At 41.5% G+C, this 19,911-nt stretch overlaps 1 protein-coding gene across 1 annotated transcript in view; it reads left to right on the top strand.

The window, feature by feature from the left end:
* Positions 1–19,911, top strand: part of LOC122770849 (voltage-dependent P/Q-type calcium channel subunit alpha-1A-like) — a 143,529-nt gene that overhangs the window by 15,808 nt on the left and 107,810 nt on the right. Inside the window, 3 exon segments of the mRNA XM_044028014.1 lie at positions 15,709–15,800; positions 19,206–19,358; positions 19,758–19,911. The exon segment at positions 19,758–19,911 is cut by the window's right edge and continues 34 nt beyond it. Coding sequence (XP_043883949.1) covers positions 15,709–15,800; positions 19,206–19,358; positions 19,758–19,911 — 399 coding nt within the window.

The following is a 19,911-nucleotide window of genomic DNA, read 5'->3' as shown; positions in this document are numbered from 1 at the left end:
TTCAGACCTACATGGACATGGTTACATCGACATTTAAAAAGAATAATTGTGACAATGAAAATGAAATGTTAATTAAACAGTGCATTTGTATGTAAAAAAAAAGGTCTGAAGTGACATCTTCACATTATCAAATCTGGCCCTGCTCTAAACTGACTGTAGATGTGAGAGTGAGAGTGAATGGTTGTTTGTCTCTGTGATGGACTGCTGAACTGTCCATGGTGGACACGCCCTATGTCAGCTGACATTGGCGTCCCCCGCAACCCTCATGTGGAGGATAAAGCGGTAGAAGATGAGTGAGTGAGTGAGTGAGTGAGTGGTTGTTAGCTCAATCGCTGTAACCCAAGCATTTATGTCACCTGAGAGTCATGTGACCCCTGTGAAGGACAAAACCTTATTACAGGTTTATGCTTTACAACTGCAGGGAAGAGGTCAGAGTTCAGCCACGCAGAGATCAAAGTGTGACCAGCCACGAGAAAAGCAGCACAAATCTAGTAAACAAAGAAAAAGATTTTAGTTTTTTACAGAATAAGCAAGTCGCTAAATGTTTGAAATCACAGTATTGACCCACCTCTCTGACATAAATGCAGCATTTTAAATTGTCTGTGCTACATTTCAACCTCCTTTTGATAAAATACTAAATGTTCATTTTCTAATACATACTCTCAATAACAGTTTCACTCCTTTGTTGTGACTTTCAATTTGCACCTAATACACAATCTGGTTCCCTGTGTACAGCTGCACACACACGTTTATTTGTCTGAGTTTTTAGGTTAAAATCCTTCATTTATTCATTCAACGTGTGTATTTATATCTGCACAAAATAACAAGCAGTGAGATACTGAGAGACGAGGACACAGACGTCCAGACGCTGTGTCCTTGTGAGGTCCAAGGGTCAGACGGAGGAACAGGTGGACCAATCAGACAGCAGGGTCAACATATACACGTGTCAACAGGAAAGAGGAAACACACTTATGGACAAAAAGACTCAGAACTACATTATAATGTGTCTGCGCTGTGATCAGACATTTCATGCATGTGCACATGATCCAGACTTTGGTGGAAGACAATGGGTCAGTTCATATGTACCGGGCCTTCATGGATGATCACGCTCAGCCATTTCATGTCCTGATACAGAGGAGTTGATCCACTGCTGCATCCATCTTTTACACAAACACAGCAGCTCCTGTTTCCCTGTGACCTAAATATGCTTCTTTTCTCTGTGGAATTAGAGGATTATAAACTTCTGTTTCCAGGCAAAAAAGATTAGATACTGTTTATTAAAGGAAGTGGCTGCCGTGTTTTCAGTGAAAGTGAGCCTGCATAATAACAACAACAACAATAATAATAATCATCATCATCATCATAATAATCATCATACAAATGACAATGACAATGATAATAATAATAATAATAATAATAATTACCATGGGGGGGATTATTTGACTAATTAGATTCATATAATAAAGCAACTGTTAACAGATAGTCACAATCAGTGTTGGGAATGTTACTTTAAAAAAGTAATTAGTTAAAGTTACTCACTACTTGTTCCAAAAAGTAACTGAGTTAGTAACTGAATTACTCTATAATAAAAGTAACTTGTTACCAGGGAAAGTAACTATTTGCGTTACTGTTATGTGTAGTTTTCACAAGTCAGTTGAAATGAGTAGAACAGACAGATGTTTGTACATAACTTTCTATATTTATTGCACGTCGACAGATGTTTATCCTGCACTTCAAGTATTATCTTTCTAAGAAAAGTAAACAGTTACACCATATAACGTGCATTTAACTCTAGTAAATTAAATCAAACTTTCTCAACCTGAGACAACAAAAGTAAACTTTTAAACAACAAAAAAGTGTGTTTAGCTCTGTCGTCTCATTCTTAATTAAATAAATCAAACTCTCAATAATCAGTGTTTTTGGTAACTAACTTTGTAGATGTGTGTGCCGGCGTGAGACGCTTCATTACATTAGAATTGCTCACAACAGAGTTTTTGCTCCGGGACATAATGTACACATACATGTATGTGTACATGTATGTGTACATGTACACATACATGTATGTGTACATGTACACATACATGTACACATTACATGTACACATACATGTACACATACATGTACACATACATGTACACATTACATGTACACATACATGTACACATTACATGTAATGTGTACATGTACACATACATGTACACATTACATGTAATGTGTACATGTACACATACATGTACACATTACATGTACACATACATGTATGTGTACATGTACACATACATGTACACATTACATGTAATGTGTACATGTACACATACATGTACACATTACATGTACACATACATGTACACATACATGTACACATTACATGTACGTTCTTGCCTTTGATCACAATGAACTTGAAGTGATTTTATCGCCACAAACAATGAAAATGCCAACCTTACATCGGAGTCCTAGGAAGAATGTAATTACAGATGTCTGTACTACATGTCCAGTCAAGCTATTAAATGTTAAAACATAACTGTAGACCACAGGCAGTTGTAGACAGCGAGGGAAGCTCTGCTTTCTGTAAAATGTCTTCACATACATGGTGAGATATGTACTGTTGTATTTGCATGTCATGATTAAAGGTTCACCAGAACGTGATCAACGATATAACTCGTTCACAATCAGCTGTTCCCGCTGCAGCGCGATGTTTTTAACTACCACTCAAACAATAATTGTGGACGCTGGGCTTCTGCATGATGATTGGAGGAAGTGTCTGAAAGGTGGAACCACTGTTTGATTGACAGCGTTGTAGAACCATACTCAATCTCACGTAGAGTGACCTGTACACATGATACACTATAAATAATAACACTATTATAGCATTTCCTTGTTCCACTTTTACATCATTACATAATGTTTCCTTATGTTTTTGTTTATTTTTATCAGAGTGGGTTTGGTTGTTGGGGGGTAGACATGATCTCCCGCCCCCTCTAGTGTTTGCAGCAAAGTGAGCACATGAGGAAACACACACGTGATTATAAGACAAAACAGAGAACGGATGGAGGAAGGACAGACACATCCCTGTGTCTTTCTCCGTTCATTTGATCATGCATGAAGTCAGGAAGAGAGAGAGCAGCTGGAAAGCTGGAGAAAGAAAGTGGTGAAGGGGAAAATAAGAGAGTTTGGTGGGGTTGGAGAGAGAGAGAGAGAGAGAGAGAGTCCATCAGCTGAGTGGTAGCACTCTGCTGAGATCAGCAGTAATGTGTGAGCGAGGAAATGAAGAGAGGAAAGGCAGAGGAAGGGGGAGATGAGGATGGAGAGAATCAGCGGTCAGGATGAGAGTGCTTCCATCTCGCCTCTGCCAGTGAAAGCTTCAGGAATGACGACATGGAAAGAGAAGCCAGATAAACAGAGAGAAAGTGTGTCTTTGAGGAGTCTGATGACATGAGATCACCAACGAGACCCCACCCACACGGTTCTCCTACTCACGCCCCCTCAGTAGCCAACAGTGGGGCATACCTCTGTGGCAGGAGGTGTGGGGTTGTGAGCGGTGACGTCACAGTCATAAAGTGCTCGTGTCTATAGAAGAGCGAGAGAGCGGGAGGGAGGGAGGGAGGGAGAGTTTCACTTTCATTTATAGGTTTACAGTCGCACCATCCACGTGTAACAAATCAATTCATGTAGAAAGTGTGATTGTGCTCGTCAAAGATTCTAAATCCATTCAAAACTTCATTGTATAGTTTAGTCTTGAATCATTGGCTTGACGTCCTCATAACTCTTTGACATAAAGATTGTCTTCATGGTGTCATGACCGACATAATGTCCGTCACACTGTGTCCATCACAGGGACACATTTAGAGACAAACAACCATTCAACCATTCACTCTCACGACGACGGTCAACAGTAGGAACAACAGAGGACACCCACGCACACACGGGGAGAACATGCAGAAAGACCCTTGTTTCAGCCGCGGGGCTCGGACTCGGGTCTTCTTGCTGCAAAGGCAAGAGTGCTAACCACTACGCCAACCGCGTGACCACGGTCCGTTTTCATGTCTGACGCCTGTAACACGAGTTGAGTTTTGAGGAAGTTTTGCTCCAAATGAGGACACGAGAGTCGTCTGTCTTCACGTTTTCATCGACGTCCACGTCGTCCTGTGCTTTGCTGCACGCGCTCACACACCGTTGTTTTCCAGCTCACGGGTTCGGCCGCTGTGTCGCCATGGGGAGGAGTTAACATGCAGTCATGCTACAGTGGCTACAACCACAATACTGCCCCACGTCAAACCTCCACCAAAGACATCATTGTCAATCACACAAGAGAAATCTGTGATGTCTCTGTCTCTCGCTTAAGTTATGAATCTTCATTTACACACAACACAAAACACATATAATTCAAATCTCCTAAACATCATAATGTGTGTGTGTGTGTGTGGGTGTTACTAATGTTGTGGGGACCTAAAACTGTTTACACAGTCACATTACAGGGACTTGTCTTCCAAGTGGGGACAAAAATCAAGTCCCCACAATGTAAATGACTACATTTTAAGGTGAAGATATGTTTTAAAGTTAGGTTAGGGTTAAGATTAGGATTAGGATTAGGTCTGTAGTAATTGTGGTTAAGGTTAGAGTAAGTCTCCAGGAAATTAATGTAAATCAATGCAATGTCCCCTCAAGTCATGAATGTCCAACATGTGTGTGTAAGTGAAGGGGATGAGGTCTCAGTGGGAGACCATAAGAGGACAGGAGCTCATACTGTGATGACACATGGCACTCCCACACTATTTACACACACACACACACACACACACACACACACACACACACACAGCTCATGTAAGTCATGGGTTGGTTGTGTTCATGTTGTCATGAGAAACAACACACAACACAAACATGTCATTCTGACCATGGAGTGATTGGCTGGTGTGTGTGTGTGCGTGTGTGTGTGTGTGTGTGTGTGTGTGTGCATGTGTGTATGTGTGTGCGTGTGTGTGTGTGTCTGTCTGTCTGCATGAGCTCTGTGCTGAAGCAGAGATCATAACCAAATGTTTGCAAGTTAAAATGAAGAGCTCAGAATCCACTTCAGACACATGCCATGCACAGCAAACCATTTCATTAGACCAGGATCCATGTCCTCGTAGCACCACTCCTCCACTATGCCACTAGGTGGCAGTATGCTCTTCTTTCAGCTTGTTTCTGGTGGAGCTGCAGGGGAGTTTTTTTATTGAGCACCACTTTGATTAAATATAAATATGAATTATTTGAGTTGAAAAAAGATTAGCATGCAATCCTCATTAGTCCAAAATGTATATATATATATATATATGTATATACGTACATATACATATATGTGTTCAGTGTAGAGATGTGTCCACTCTGAACTGTCCAGTGATTGGTCAAAGACAGATTTCGCTATGAGGAATGACAATGTTTCCTTTAAGGTTCAATTCTTAAAACCATCCAGGCACACAGGTACTTTAAATGAATACCCTTACAAGTGTGTATTTGTGTATTTGTGAGATGTACACTGTATGTGTTTAAACACGTTGTAAAACACAACTTCAGTGTTCATCACAGCAGCAACAGAGAAACTAGGTCATCCATATTACCTGAGCTGTGATGCATTCTTCACTGTCATCACATCTGTGTGTGTGTGTGTGTGTGTGCGTGTGTGTGTGTGTGTGCAAAGCAACCACACACACATAATACATGTGTGTGTGGTTATATGCACTGAACAGATGCAGGCGTTTGTGTTCATGCTGCTCTGTATGTCTGCACTCAGAGCAGGGTGTCAGGGAGTAGATAAGGACAGTAAGTGTGTGTGTGCGTGTGCGCGTGTGTGTGTGCGTGTGCGTGTGTGTGCGTGTGCGTGTGCGTGTGCTTAGTGGGATGCAGAGGTTGCAAACCAATCGCTAGGAGACCCCTCTTCCCCTCTTCCCCTCTTCCCATTTCCGTTGCTGCAGCAAGGCTGAGATTCCATCAATGAGCCCGTGCTGCGTTGCCCTAGCAACACTTATGAATGAGAGGAGGTTGGTAACCGTGGAGACTCGGCAAAGAGAGGAATTGCTGGTTGCCATGGCAATTCCATGGACAGGCAGGGAGGTGAAGAGGGGGAGCCCAAGCAGCAATAAGTGAAGGTGGTGAGTGACCTCAAAGATGTCCGTCATCAGGGCTGTCAATCATCCCCAGCTGCAACAAGATCAATGTCAATAAAGAGACGTCATTTAAGTATGAATATAAACATGGACGTTTATTAAAGTTAATCCAGAATATTTATTGATTAGTGTGTGTTTGAAATGTGCATCAGCACAATTATCACTGCTTAGTTGTTTAAAGAGGTCGTAGTGTGGTCCTGTCTCACTCTCATGTGAAGTATGGAGAGTTAAAAAGGTCGTAGTGTGGTCCTGTCTCACTCACATGTGAAGTATGGAGAGTTAAAGAGGTCATAGTGTGGTCCTGTCTCACATGTGAAGTATGGAGAGTTAAAGAGGTCATAGTGTGGTCCTGTCTCACTCTCATGTGAAGTATGGAGAGTTAAAGAGGTCATAGTGTGGTCCTGTCTCACTCACATGTGAAGTATGGAGAGTTAAAGAGGTGTGTGTCCTGTCTCACTCTCATGTGAAGTATGGAGAGTTAAAGAGGTCATAGTGTGGTCCAGTGAGATATGGAGAGTTAAAGAGGTCGAGGTGGTCCTGTCTCACCTCGCATGTGAGATATGGAGAGTTAAAGAGGTCGCGGTCCTGTCTCACTCATGTGAGATATGGAGAGTTAAAGAGGTCGAGTCCTGTCTCACTTCTGTGAGATATGGAGAGTTAAAGAGGTCAGTGGTCCTGTCTCACCACATGTGAGATATGGAGAGTTAAAGAGGTCATAGGGTCCTGTCTCACTCTCATGTGAGATATGGAGAGCTAAAGAGGTCATAGTGTGGTCCTGTCTCACTCTCATGTGAGATATGGAGAGTTAAAGAGGTCAGTAGGTCCTGTCTCACTTCACTGTCTCACTATGTGAGATATGGAGAGCTAAAGAGGTCATAGTGTGGTCCTGTCTCACTCTCATGTGAAGGATGAAGAGTTAAAGAGGTCATAGTGGGTCCTGTCTCACCGCATGTGAAGTATGAAGAGTTAAAGAGTTGTAGTGCGGTCCTGTCTCACTCACATGTGAAGAAGAGAGTTAAAGAGGTCATAGTGTGGTCCTGTCTCACTCATATGTGAAGTATGGAGAATTAAAGAGGTCGTAGTGTGGTCCTGTCTCACTCACATGTGAAGTATGAAGAGTTAAAGAGGTCATAGTGCGGTCCTGTCTCACTCTCATGTGAGATATGGAAAGTTAAAAGTAGTCCTGTCTCACTTCTATGTGAGATATGGAAAATTTAAGAGGCCATAGCGCGGTCCTGTCTCACTTCTATGTGAGATATCGAGAATTTAAGAGGTCGTAGTGTGGTCCTGTCTCACTCACATGTGAGATATGGAGAGTTAAAGAGGTCGTAGTGTGGTCCTGTCTCACTCACATGTGAGATAATGAGAATTAAAGAGGTCATAGTGTGGTCCTGTTTCACTTCTATGTGAGAAATGGAGAATTAAAGAGGTCAGACTTCTATGTGAGATATTGAGAATTAAAGAGGTAGTGTGGTCCTGTCAAGAGGTCGTGGTCCTGTCTCACTCACATGTGAAATTTGGAGAGTTAAAGAGGTTGTAGCGCGGTCCTGTCTCACTCACATGTGAGATATGGAGAATTAAAGAGGGCTCCTGTGAGATATGGAGAATTAAGAGGTGGTGGTCCTGTCTCACTCGCATGTGAGATATGGAGAGTTAAAGAGGTCGTAGTGTGGTCCTGTCTCATTCACATGTGAGATATTGAGAATTAAAGAGGTCATAGTGTGGTCCTGTCTCACTCACATGTGAGATATTGAGAATTAAAGAGGTCGTACTGTGGTCCTGTCTCACTTCTATGTGAGATATGGAGAATTTAAGAGGCCGTAGCGCGGCCCTGTCTCACATCTATGTGAGATATGGAGAATTAAAGAGGCCATAGCGTGGTCCTGTCTCACTCACATGTGAAGTATGGAGAATTAAAGAGGTCATAGTGTGGTCCTGTCTCACTTCTATGTGAGATATGGAGAATTAAAGAGGTCAAAGTGTGGTCCTGTCTCACTTCTATGTGAGATATGGAGAATTAAAGAGGCCATTACGGTCCTGTCTCACTCTATGTGAGATACGGAGAATTAAAGAGGTCATATGGTCCTGTCTCACTCACATGTGAGATATGGAGACTTAAAGAGGTCATAGTGGTCCTGTCTCACTCACATGTGAAGTATGAAGAGTTAAAGAGGTCATAGTGCGGTCCTGTCTCACTCACATGTGAGATATGGAGAATTAAAGAGGTCAAAGTGTGGTCCTGTCTCACTTCTATGTGAGATACGGAGAATTAAAGAGGTCATAGCGTGGTCCTGTCTCACTCACATGTGAGATATGGAGAGTTAAAGAGGTCATAGTGCGGTCCTGTCTCACTCACATGTGAAGTATGAAGAGTTAAAGAGGTCATAGTCCTGTCATGTGAGATATGGAGAATTAAAGGTCATCCTGTCTCACTCACATGTGAAGTATGAAGAGTTTGTGGTCCTGTCTCACTCACATGTGAGATGGAGAATTAAAGAGGTCATAGTGTGGTCCTGTCTCACTCACATGTGAGATATGGAGAATTAAAGAGGTCATAGCGTGGTCCTGTCTCACTCACATGTGAGATATGGAGAATTAAAGAGGTCATAGTGTGGTCCTGTCTCACTCACATGTGAGATATGGAGAACAAACAGAGGTCATAGTGGTCCTGTCTCACTCACATGTGAGATATGGAGAATTAAAGAGGTCATAGTGTGGTCCTGTCTCACTCACATGTGAGATATGGAGGTGTACTTAGACATGAGTTCGCTACAGACGAGTCGATGTAAATGTCTCATCACTGACACTCTCGTCAGCCGTGCTGTTTCAGACCAAAACCACACCCGCAGAACACAGACTGTCTTGTGATTGGCCAGTTACCTGGAAGTGATGTCATTGGCACATCAGCTCTCAGACCCGCAGATCAAAACATTGAGTAATGACGTAATCCCTCACACATTTGATCCGGAGTCTGAGCCTGAGTCAGAAGAACCTGTGACAGTGAAAGACTGCTGCAGGACACCTGGAGCTTGGATAAACACACACACATGTAAATGAAACACGAGCGTAGCATGTAGCTTAGCCTGTAGTTTGTGTCGTCTCTTATAGGTCAATGTCGGACTTGTGTCTCATGAATGAACAGTGCTTAACAAATTTATTAGACCACCTGTCATAAAAACAATATAGATATTTTTCAAATCTTGTTAAACTAAAAATGTTATTGTTATTTATTTGGCAAATAACAAACTCACTTCACCTTTTTATACCCAAATCTGAGCCGACTCACAGGGCTAATCTGAGAACACTGAGACTGAGATTAAAGTCTGCGTTTACTATTTTATTTCTTTTGTAAAACAGTCAATATATATGTATATATATATGTATATATATGTATACATATGTATACATATGTATACATATATATACATATGTATACATTTGTATACATATGTATATATATGTATACAAATGTATACATATATATACATATGTATTCATTTGTATACATATATATACATATATATATACAAAAAGCAAATAATCATCAAGAATCTCCACATGCGCGCACTCGCGTTTCCATTTAGCATTTTTAACAATGTAAATATTGAAGAAGATCTTAATCATTTTAAAGTTTCAGTGCTTACCACCACACTTACACCATGTGTGTGTGTATACATGTCTATGGTAGGCTATATGCAGGGGCACATTGTGTGTGTGTGTGTGTGTGTATGTGTGTGTGTGTGTAGGTGTTTCCCAGCAGTGAGAGTCTCTGTTGGTTAAATCTCACACTTTGACTCACAGGACTATCACTTTCTTCACTTTCTTTCAATCTGCTCACTCGTCTCTCTCACGCTCGTCTCTCAGGGGAAGTTGCGTTCCCTCTCAGTGTGGATGTCCTCTGAGACACTCTCAGTCTCTAGTCTTTGTCTAATCAATCTTGTTTTTTTAGACTCAGTGTCCTTTAAGGATGAGGGAGCTCTGTGATAAAGTACACATTAATCACAGTAATCATACAGCCAATGGATGCTCGTTTAAAAAAGTTCTGATGGCAAATGTGGTGTTTTTTGTGTCAGTAACACGTCCTGCGGTGTGACCTTTAGAGGGAAAGTGTCATGGCTGCCATTAAAACACAAACAACAACACACAAACAAAGGTTTTCTTTTCCTCAGCAGTGACAAAGACGTGTGCACTGGAGCTCAACAGAGACACAGTTAAGACTCGAGTTAATTATTCTAAAAATCTTAATTTTCCAAAACTGGGTTTAGTTTCTGTAACTTTCCTCACAGTACTTTCCCATAGATGGAGTTTAAAACAATTTAAGATTTAAATGATAATTAAAATGATAAATAACTAGACTCCTTTCACTCATGTTGTTCCAGTGTTTCCCTCCTTTCCTAACACCTCCCACACAGTCCAATCCCTCCATCCCCAGCACAGCACAGCTGCTGCTCCCTCTACTGGACACTTCAATGCACTGTGAGGTGTCACTGTTGCCAGGGGTGACTGCATCCCGGAGGTTTGGTTTGTCTGGCAGGAGCTGGAGCGGATGGTTGCTCGTCTCGCACGGATGAATTCTGGGTTCAAAAAGAACCAACAGACAGACTGAGAAACACATGATTAGATTTAAGACATCCAAACAGAGCCTTTGCTCCTCAGACTCATCCATTCATCCATGCATTCATCTGACTGTGAAAGTGGAAAGTGGAAAGTGGAGCAGCAAAAAGAAGAGGTTATAAAATGTTCAAAATGAAGAATGTAGGCCTTTGTAGGACAAACATTGAGAGATGAATGAATTATTATGATCTGTAATTAATGGATCTAATTCATCTCACCTAAAAATGACTTTGAAAAGCCCTCAACTTGAGGTATTTTCATTTAAATTCATTATTACATTATTACGGCAGATCAAAAGATTGATATATAACAAAAATGTATTGTTTTAACAAACTTGAACAGATGCAGCCATTTTACATTCTGCTGTGTGTCAAACTCCAAGTAATTAGAAAATACAAACATCAGGTCCAGATAGACTCTAGTAGCCTGTCGACGCGTTCAACTTGTACTTGGACTAACTTGTACTAGTACTACTACTTCTACTAGTTCCAAGCCGAGTGAGTTTTCTGACCCCAAACTGTGCACGCACATTTCTGAGTGAGTGAGTGAGTGAGTGAGTGAATTTATTGTTGTCCTATCATGGATTGAAGCATCTCTTTTAGATTTTCTCGGTGAGCAGGGAAGAATGTGTGCGTTTAATGATGCAACAGCAAATCATTTCATACTTTTATTATATACATACATATATATCACAAGAAAACACAGTTAATATTCACTTTACTGTCACACACTATAAAACATTGAAGGTCGCTGTAACAGAACATTCACAGAACTGTTCCTCACAACTTCCTGTGCAGAACCTCTGCAACAGAACATGACCCCGTCTGAAGCTCCTCCCCCTCCTGTTTGGTTCAGATCTAACATTAACATCTGTGATCCAATCACAGGTGAACAGACTTTTATAAACATGTTACATGTGATGAAAATGTGATTGGGAGTCAAAGTCTCACTAATACCCAGAAATAATAGAAGAAGCCACTGACGAGGAGGATGTTCACCTCCACACCTTCTATCTTCTCTTGGTTCCTCTGAAACCTGGTGACCAATCAGAGATGTTGAGATGTCAGAGCACAGTTATCACACGCTCACATGTCATTCTGAATCAGTTCATCCTTTAGTCATGGTCCAGTAAATTCATCTGAGCTGATCAACATGAATCAGTGTTTGTTTGCCTCATAAATGTGTCTATGTTCTGGTTTCTCACCTGGGGTTATTGTTCCTGACCAACGTGTTAACATACCTGAAGTAGTCCGTGACCTAGAGGAGGAGGAGGAGGAGGAGGAGGAGTGTGTAGGTCGAGTATTTGTGTAGTAGTTGTAATTGTTCCTATGGTTCCTGTAAAACACACATAAACACAAACACACATAAATGTTGAAGTGTGTGAGTGAAATGAAAGAAGACATATCCTCATCCCTTCACTGACCTCTGATGACCAAACAGATATCCCAGCAGCCCTCCTGTCCCCATGCCAGTCCAGAACCCTCCGCCTGTGCCAGTGTTAGCTCGGCCTCCTGGGAACTGTTGTCCATGGGTGTGGTCACCATGGAAACCGTAGCCTGGGTTGGCCCCAGCATGTCCTGAACAGAAAGAGGAAAATATTGTCAAGAGGAGAAGGTCTAGGATGAACTGTTGCCGACTAAATCCTTCTCCAGTAACAACAGTACCTGTGAAGTCGGACTTGAATCTTGGCTTGAATCCTCCTGCGGTGGAGCCATGGTAATTGCCTCTGGGGTAACCAGTCTGTCGTCCGTCCTGCCCCCACTGGGCCATGTTTCCACTGAGGAACAGCTTATAGATGCAATAGGCTACCAGCAGAAGCCCGGCGACCACCAGCAGGCCTCCTAAATACCCACTGTGATCAATGTGCTGCTGCTGCTGATTGTTTCGGGAGAAACCGCTGTAGAAACTGGAGGCAAAGCCCAGGAGATCTGAGACAAAGAGACATACTTTTGAAATATGTAAATATGTCACCGATTTATGAAAAAGATGAAGCCTCATTAATCTGACATCCCACCTCCAAATCCCTTGATCCCTTCAGTCAGTTCCAGGGAGTACTCCAGTCCACAGGAGCCCTTCAGGGTGTAGGCATCATTGGGGTGGTGGTAGCCCTCACAGCTCACCTTGATGCGACCAAAACCGTAGTTGCCCATATTAGTGTTGCACTCCCACTGTCAAAGGAAACATATAACCGTTTTACACTTTTTCCTCCAGTATATATCTCCTAATCCCCCTATCAAAGCCATCAAAGACATCAAAGTGTCAGTTAACACATCAAAGGTCCACAAAGCCACATTCCTTTCCTTGATTAATCAAAGCCATCAAAGTGTCTGCAGTACTCTTTATTTCCTAACATCAAAGGTCCACAAAGCCACGTTCCTTTCCTTACAGATTAATCAAAGCCATCAAAGCCATCAAAGTGTCTGAGTACCCTTTATTTCACTAACATCAAAGTTCTACAAAGCCACGTTCCTTTCCTTACAAGATTCTATCAGAGCATCAAAGACATCAAAGTGTCTGAGTACCCTTTATCTCACTAACATCAAAGGTCCACAAAGCCACGTTCCTTTCCTTACAGATTAATCAAAGCCATCAAAGCCATCAAAGTGTCTGAGTACCCTTTATTTCACTAACATCAAAGTTCTACAAAGCCACGTTCCTTTCCTTACAAGATTCTATCAGAGCATCAAAGACATCAAAGTATCTTAGTACCCTTTATCTCACTAACATCAAAGGTCCACAAAGCCACGTTCCTTTCCTTACAAGAATATTTAATCAGAGGCATGAACTTTTTTATTTGTTCACAAATTGCACTGTAACAAGTAATCCTGCATTAATCATTTAAACTAACATTAAACTAAATTAACTCAATACTCCTACAGTAGTATTTAAAACTTGGAGAGAGACTGACTCACAAGCTCCTCCCCCTTCCAACCACCTGTTTCTAACTGTCCATAACCAGTGAAAGCGACATGTTATAAAGTTGATGATGCGTCAGGAGGCTTTCAGCAGAATCTCCCACAATTAAACGACTGGATTGTCACCAGCTGAAATGCTTCTGCTCAACACTGGATCTTCTACTGCCTGATGTGAAGTCAATGGACAACATGAGTTTTTCTCCTGGTGATGATGTGTACGTACCAAACTACAGTCATGGACCCCGCTGCAGAGAACACAGGACCTGTATACAGTGCAGACCGGAGATGGACGAGTCATGAGACGAATTACTGGAATTAACCTGGAAAGAGAGGACGAGGAAGATGATGGTGATGGTGAAGAGAAGATTCACATCCTGAGCCTGTGTGTTATTTTGAGATTGCTTGAATTATCCATATCTACAATTTGTCTATTCACTTCCTTTTGCTTTTGCAGGCTTTTAAGTGGCATTTCCTCCATGCTTGACATCCACAGTTCTCGTGGCTCATTCTGGAAATACTTTCTCTCTCCTAAGATACTGTGCTACTGTATGGTTGCTCTCACAGTCCAGTGTGTCGTGTGGAACATTTGGTGGACAGTAGCGAGCACGGTTCTGATTGTGGTAAAAGAAAGAAAGGTTTAAAGCAGTGTGTTGTTCCAGGTGCTGCATACACACTGAGCCCCTTCTCACACACACAACTGTGTACTGTGGATGAGAAAAGAGTCCTGTGGCACTTGAGTTGACTCAGTTAATACGGCTTCATTTCCTCTTTAATATGGGTTCAGTTGATTCTATCTGTGTTATTCTTTGTTATTGTATTCCACCTGGTGTGTTGTGTACTCTATTCTGCTTTTGTGGATTCTAATCTAGTCTCTGTTATTGCACTCTTTGTTCTTTTTAGTCCACTCTATTGAGTTCTCTTCATTTCTCTGCTCTGTTCTATTTTCTTAGGTTTCATCATTTCTTTATTATATTCTAGTCTGTCTCTTTTGTTATGTTGTCATTCTATTCTCATCTAGTCTAGTGCTATTATATTTCATTCAGTGAATCTAGTGTAGTTGACACCTATTCTATTCTATTCTATTCTAATTGTCGTGACACTTATAGACTGATATAAAAAGGTGTATTATAGTGCAGTTCATAAAGTAACATATGAGAGAGTAAAGAATCTTCATCCCACTGATATCTGATTTATTGTGAAGAGAAATAAACATGTTTAACATATTAAAGGCTTTGTTTTGTTGTGCACTTTGAGGAAAAAACAAACCTTCTAGTCTCCTATCAATGTTTGTTTTTTTGACCTCTACTGATCTCTGACTTGAGGTCAAACTCTGCCCATGTATAATGATCTTGTCTTTCATCCTCCTCCTCCTCCTCCTCCTCCCACACTTGCTGCCCTCCGCCTCCGTATGAGACAGTGTGGAATTTTCCAATGTGTCTGATTGACTTTACACCAGAGCCACACACACAGACACACAGACACGTGCACATGCACACACACGCAGACACACAGACACAGACACACAGACACACAGACACACAGACACGCACACATGCACACACACACGCACACACACACACTCACGCATGCACACACACACGCACACACATGCACACACACACACACAATCACACACACACACACATGCACACACACACATGCACACACACACACATGCACACACACACATGCACACACACACACACAATCACACACACACACATGCAGAGACACACACACACACACACAGCATCTTGTTACTGAGTCAGTAAACTCATCTTCCCTGATGTGATTATTAATTGTAAATGTCGTTATAGGACACATTTAATGAAGTGTGTTTCATTTTGTGGTTCTACCAATACTTTTAAGTGCTTTATTTATTTTATTTTGAGCTTGTTCTGCAGTTCATCACTTGCTTCATGTCCATATTTCTGGATTCTCTATAATATTCTATCTTTTTTAATCAATACGCGCGTTTCAAGTGTCTTCACTTCATGTGAGTGAAAATAATGTGTGTTTTGTGTCTTTCTCTGCAGTATTTTGTCGTCTGTCGGGTCTCAGCTCGACCTGAGGACACTACGAGCCGTCAGAGTGCTGCGACCACTAAAGCTGGTGTCTGGGATTCCCAGTGAGTTTCATGCCATTTCAACTCACTACAGTTTCCTTCATGCACAACTTTGCTGCATTCAAAATGAAGTGCATTTCTGAATCAATACTCACACGTCTACACACTGTGTGTGGTGCTTTATGAGGGTGATGGTAACAGTCTCTTGGTTATGAAAGTGGTTAGATTGAGACACTTAACCACCTGGTTAGGGCTAGTAAACAAAAACACTGTGTTTCAGACGCAAACACCAGGAACTGTGGTCTGCTGCGTGATAGACCTGCAACTTTGTAACAGACACGTCCGAACACTTCATTTACCTCGAGTAGTTCACTATGTATACGTAACAAAACAAACTGTGTAAGTTGTCTCAGTGAAGTCATTTGTGCGAGAGGTTGTTACCATACAAACTCTTCTTTTTTTTAATTCATGCTTTTTTATTTTTACCACCATTGTAAAAACTCAGCACTGACGCTCCCCGTCCCTTCCCCTCTCCTGACCATGTGCATTTGTTTTCATGTCCATACATGTCCATACAGACTGGCAGCCATTTTTCAGTTCTCTCTGTTTGAAAAAAGCCGGTCTGAAGTCACTCGCCCCTCCTTCAACTCAATTTTATTTGTATAGCGCCAAATCATAACATACATGATCTCAGGTCTGTACATAGACAACATCAAAGAGAGCAGAGAACACAACAGTTCACACAATGAGCAAACACTAGGCATCAGTGGAGAGAAAAAACTCCCTCTTAACAGAAGAAGAAATCTCTGACAGAACCAGACTCAGAGATGTGCGGTCATCTGCCTCGACCGGTTGGGGTGAAAGGAAAAATGGGGGACAGTGGAGAGGTGGGGGACAGAAAGGGGGGAGAGAAAGGACAAGAGGGAGATGAGGGAGAGACAGAAGAGAGAGAGGGAGACCAGGAGCAGATACACAACAACTGTATCAAGTTACAAGTTTATACAGTTAATGATATCGACTTTTAATTATAGCACAATAATAATGGTGATGATATGTATGATATGGATAGCCTCGAAAACTGGATCTGGATCCTGCAACCTGCAAGATGAGAATACAGAGAGAGAGAGAGAGAAGGAAGGAAAGACACAAACTAGGGAGAGAAAGAGACAAGGTTAATGATATATAAAAAGTCATAATCAAATGCTGAGTGTGAGAGAGTGAATGTGTGTGTACCACAGGAAAATCCCCCAGCAGTTTAGTTCTATAGCAGCATAACTAAGAGCTGGTCCAGGTTTCCCTGAACCAGCTCTAACTATAAGCTTTATCAAAAAGGAAAGTTTTAAGTTTAACTTTAAATACAGAGAGAGTGTCCGCCTCCCGAACTGTCATTGGAAGCTGGTTCCACAGGAGAGGAGGAGCCTGCTAACTGAAGGATCTGCCTCCCATTCTACTCTTACAGACTCTGGGAACCACAAGTAAACCTGTATTTTGTGACCTAAGTGGTCTGTTAGGGTGATAGGGTAAGACTAGGTCTTTCAGGTATGAAGGGGCCTGACCATTAAGTGCTTTGTACGTGAGGAGGAGGATTTTAAATTGAATTCTAAACTGTGGGTGGAGCCAGTGTAGAGAAGCTAACACTGGAGTTATATGGTCTCTCTTTCTAGTTCCTGTCAGAACTCGTGCTGCAGCATTTTGAATGAACTGAAGGATTCTAACAGACTTGTTGGAACATCCTGCTAATAAGGAGTTACAGTAATCTAATCTAGATTAACAAAAGCATGAACTAGTTTTTCAGCATCCTGTAAAGACAGAATGTTTCTAATTTTCATAATGTTCCGCAGGTGGAAGAAGGCTGTTCTGGAAATGAGTTTTATGTGTGAATCAAAAGACATTTCCTGGTCAAAAGTAACTCCAAGGTTCCTCACAGTGGAACTGGAAGCCAGGGTGATGTCATCTAAAGTGACAATGTGGGCAGAAAGTTTTTCTCTGAGGTGTTTAGGGCCGAGTATAAAAGTTTAAAAGTAGAAAGTTACAGGTCATCCAGGACTTAATGTCTCTGAGACATTCCTGGAGTTGAACAACCTGATTTATTTCATCAACGTGAACAAACTGGAATCTATCAGATAAGTATGATTTAAACCAGCAGAGGGCAGCACCTGTGATACCAAGAGTCTGCTCCAATCTCTGCAGTAGAATATCATGATCAATGGTGTCAAATGCAGCACTAAGATCTAACAGGACAAGTAAAGAAACTAGACCATTATCTGAGTTACTAACTTTAACTAGTGCTGTTTCTGTGCTATGGTTTAATCTAAAACCTGACTGAAAATCTTCAAACAGGCCATTAATGCGCAGATATTCACATCATTGATTAGCAACTGCCTTTTCTAAGATTTTAGAGACAAAGGGAAGATTAGATATCGGTCGGTAATTAGCTAAAATATCTGGGTCAAGGGTCGCTTTTTTTAGAAGGGGTTTAATAACTGCTACTTTAAACGTTTGGGGCACATATCCAGTTAATAAGGATAGATTAATTTGAGTTAATATAGAGTTGTTAATTAAAGGAAACACATCTTTAAACAGTTTGGTGGGGATAGGATCTAACTGACAGGTTGATGGCTTAGATGATGAAACTAATGATGTTAACTCAGGGAGATCTATAGGGGAGAAACTGTCTAACTGTGCACCTGGTGCTTCTAAAGCTCTTGTGCTAGAAGATGAGTCAGTCCCAATATGAGGGAGGAGATGATCCATTTTTTCTCTAATTGATGTTATTTTATTCACAAAATGTTATTCAGTCGTTTCCTCTTCCTCACTTCCTCCAACTATGGTTTACTCTGATTCCTGTAATGAACACTATCATCTTTATTTATTTATTTATTCATTTATTTATATGTTTATTTCGGTGTCATTTAGATCACTCATCACACAGCAGCGTAGTTCACACAATACACATAACCGAAAGGGAAAATGGGAGAAGCCAAACGCTCATCTAGTCCCATCTTGCATCATAAAACCACACAGTGACATGTATTTATTTAATGATAATGACATTAAACATTCATGATTATCAACATTTAAATATGCCATATTTATATTTATATAGCCCATACACTTGACACTTGACCCAACAAACATGACAATAACAACAATAATAAGGAGAAGCAACACAGGCTGTGTACTGCCAATATAAAGTATATATGACACATGTGTTCAGTCACACTTGCAAACATACATCATACATGCATGATGTCCACAAACATCCTCCACAAGTGCCAATTACATCAATGATGAGACATTTTTATGCAGCACAGTCACGTGTGAGCCCAGGTTTCAGACCAGGGAAACAAAGAGAATCTGACAGGTGCATGTTGTGAATGCTGAGTCCACTACAGCAAAATAATGGTTGTACTGTGAATCCTCTCTTCTGTACACTGGATGGTTTTCAGTTGTCTCTGTGTCCTCCAGGCCTGCAGGTGGTGCTCAAATCCATCATGAAGGCGATGATCCCCCTGCTGCAGATCGGCCTGCTGCTGTTCGTGGCCATCCTCATGTTTGCCATCATCGGCCTGGAGTTCTACATGGGAAAGTTCCACACCACCTGTTATGATGAAATGACCGGTAAGGAATGAAAGAGCAGCACACGCAGGTCATGTGATCATGTGATCATGTCGTTTCCTTTTGACATGTTGCAGTATGTTATACTGTATATACATATATTTATATATATATACTTTTTTGATGTGACTCGTCTGCGTTAAACTTGACCATTTTAATGTTTTACACTTATACAAACAAACTTATGGGTCATTTATTCAACACATCTCCGTAAATCTGACACACAGCTTTATTTTTAATAATGAGCTCTGAAACATTAGGACCATTGATATCCAGAGTTTTCATTCTCACACAAATGAAAGAAGAAACTTTACTTGTGACAAGTTTTCTTTCGTCATGTCGTAATGGTGCGCCCTCTCCTCTTCCTCCTCCTCCTCCTCCTCTCTGTCTCTCTGTGATCAGGAGAGACCGTGGACGATTTGCCGTGTGGCACCGAGTTGCCGTCCCGGTTGTGTCCTAATGGCACACTATGCAGAGGCGGCTGGCTCGGACCCAACTACGGCATCACCCAGTTCGATAACATCCTGTTTGCTGTGCTCACCGTCTTCCAGTGCAT

Source organism: Solea senegalensis, linkage group LG6, assembly GCF_019176455.1.
Source record: "Solea senegalensis isolate Sse05_10M linkage group LG6, IFAPA_SoseM_1, whole genome shotgun sequence".
In the NCBI taxonomy this organism is placed as follows: Eukaryota; Metazoa; Chordata; class Actinopteri; order Pleuronectiformes; family Soleidae; genus Solea; species Solea senegalensis.
This window is presented reverse-complemented; position numbering and strand designations above follow the sequence as displayed.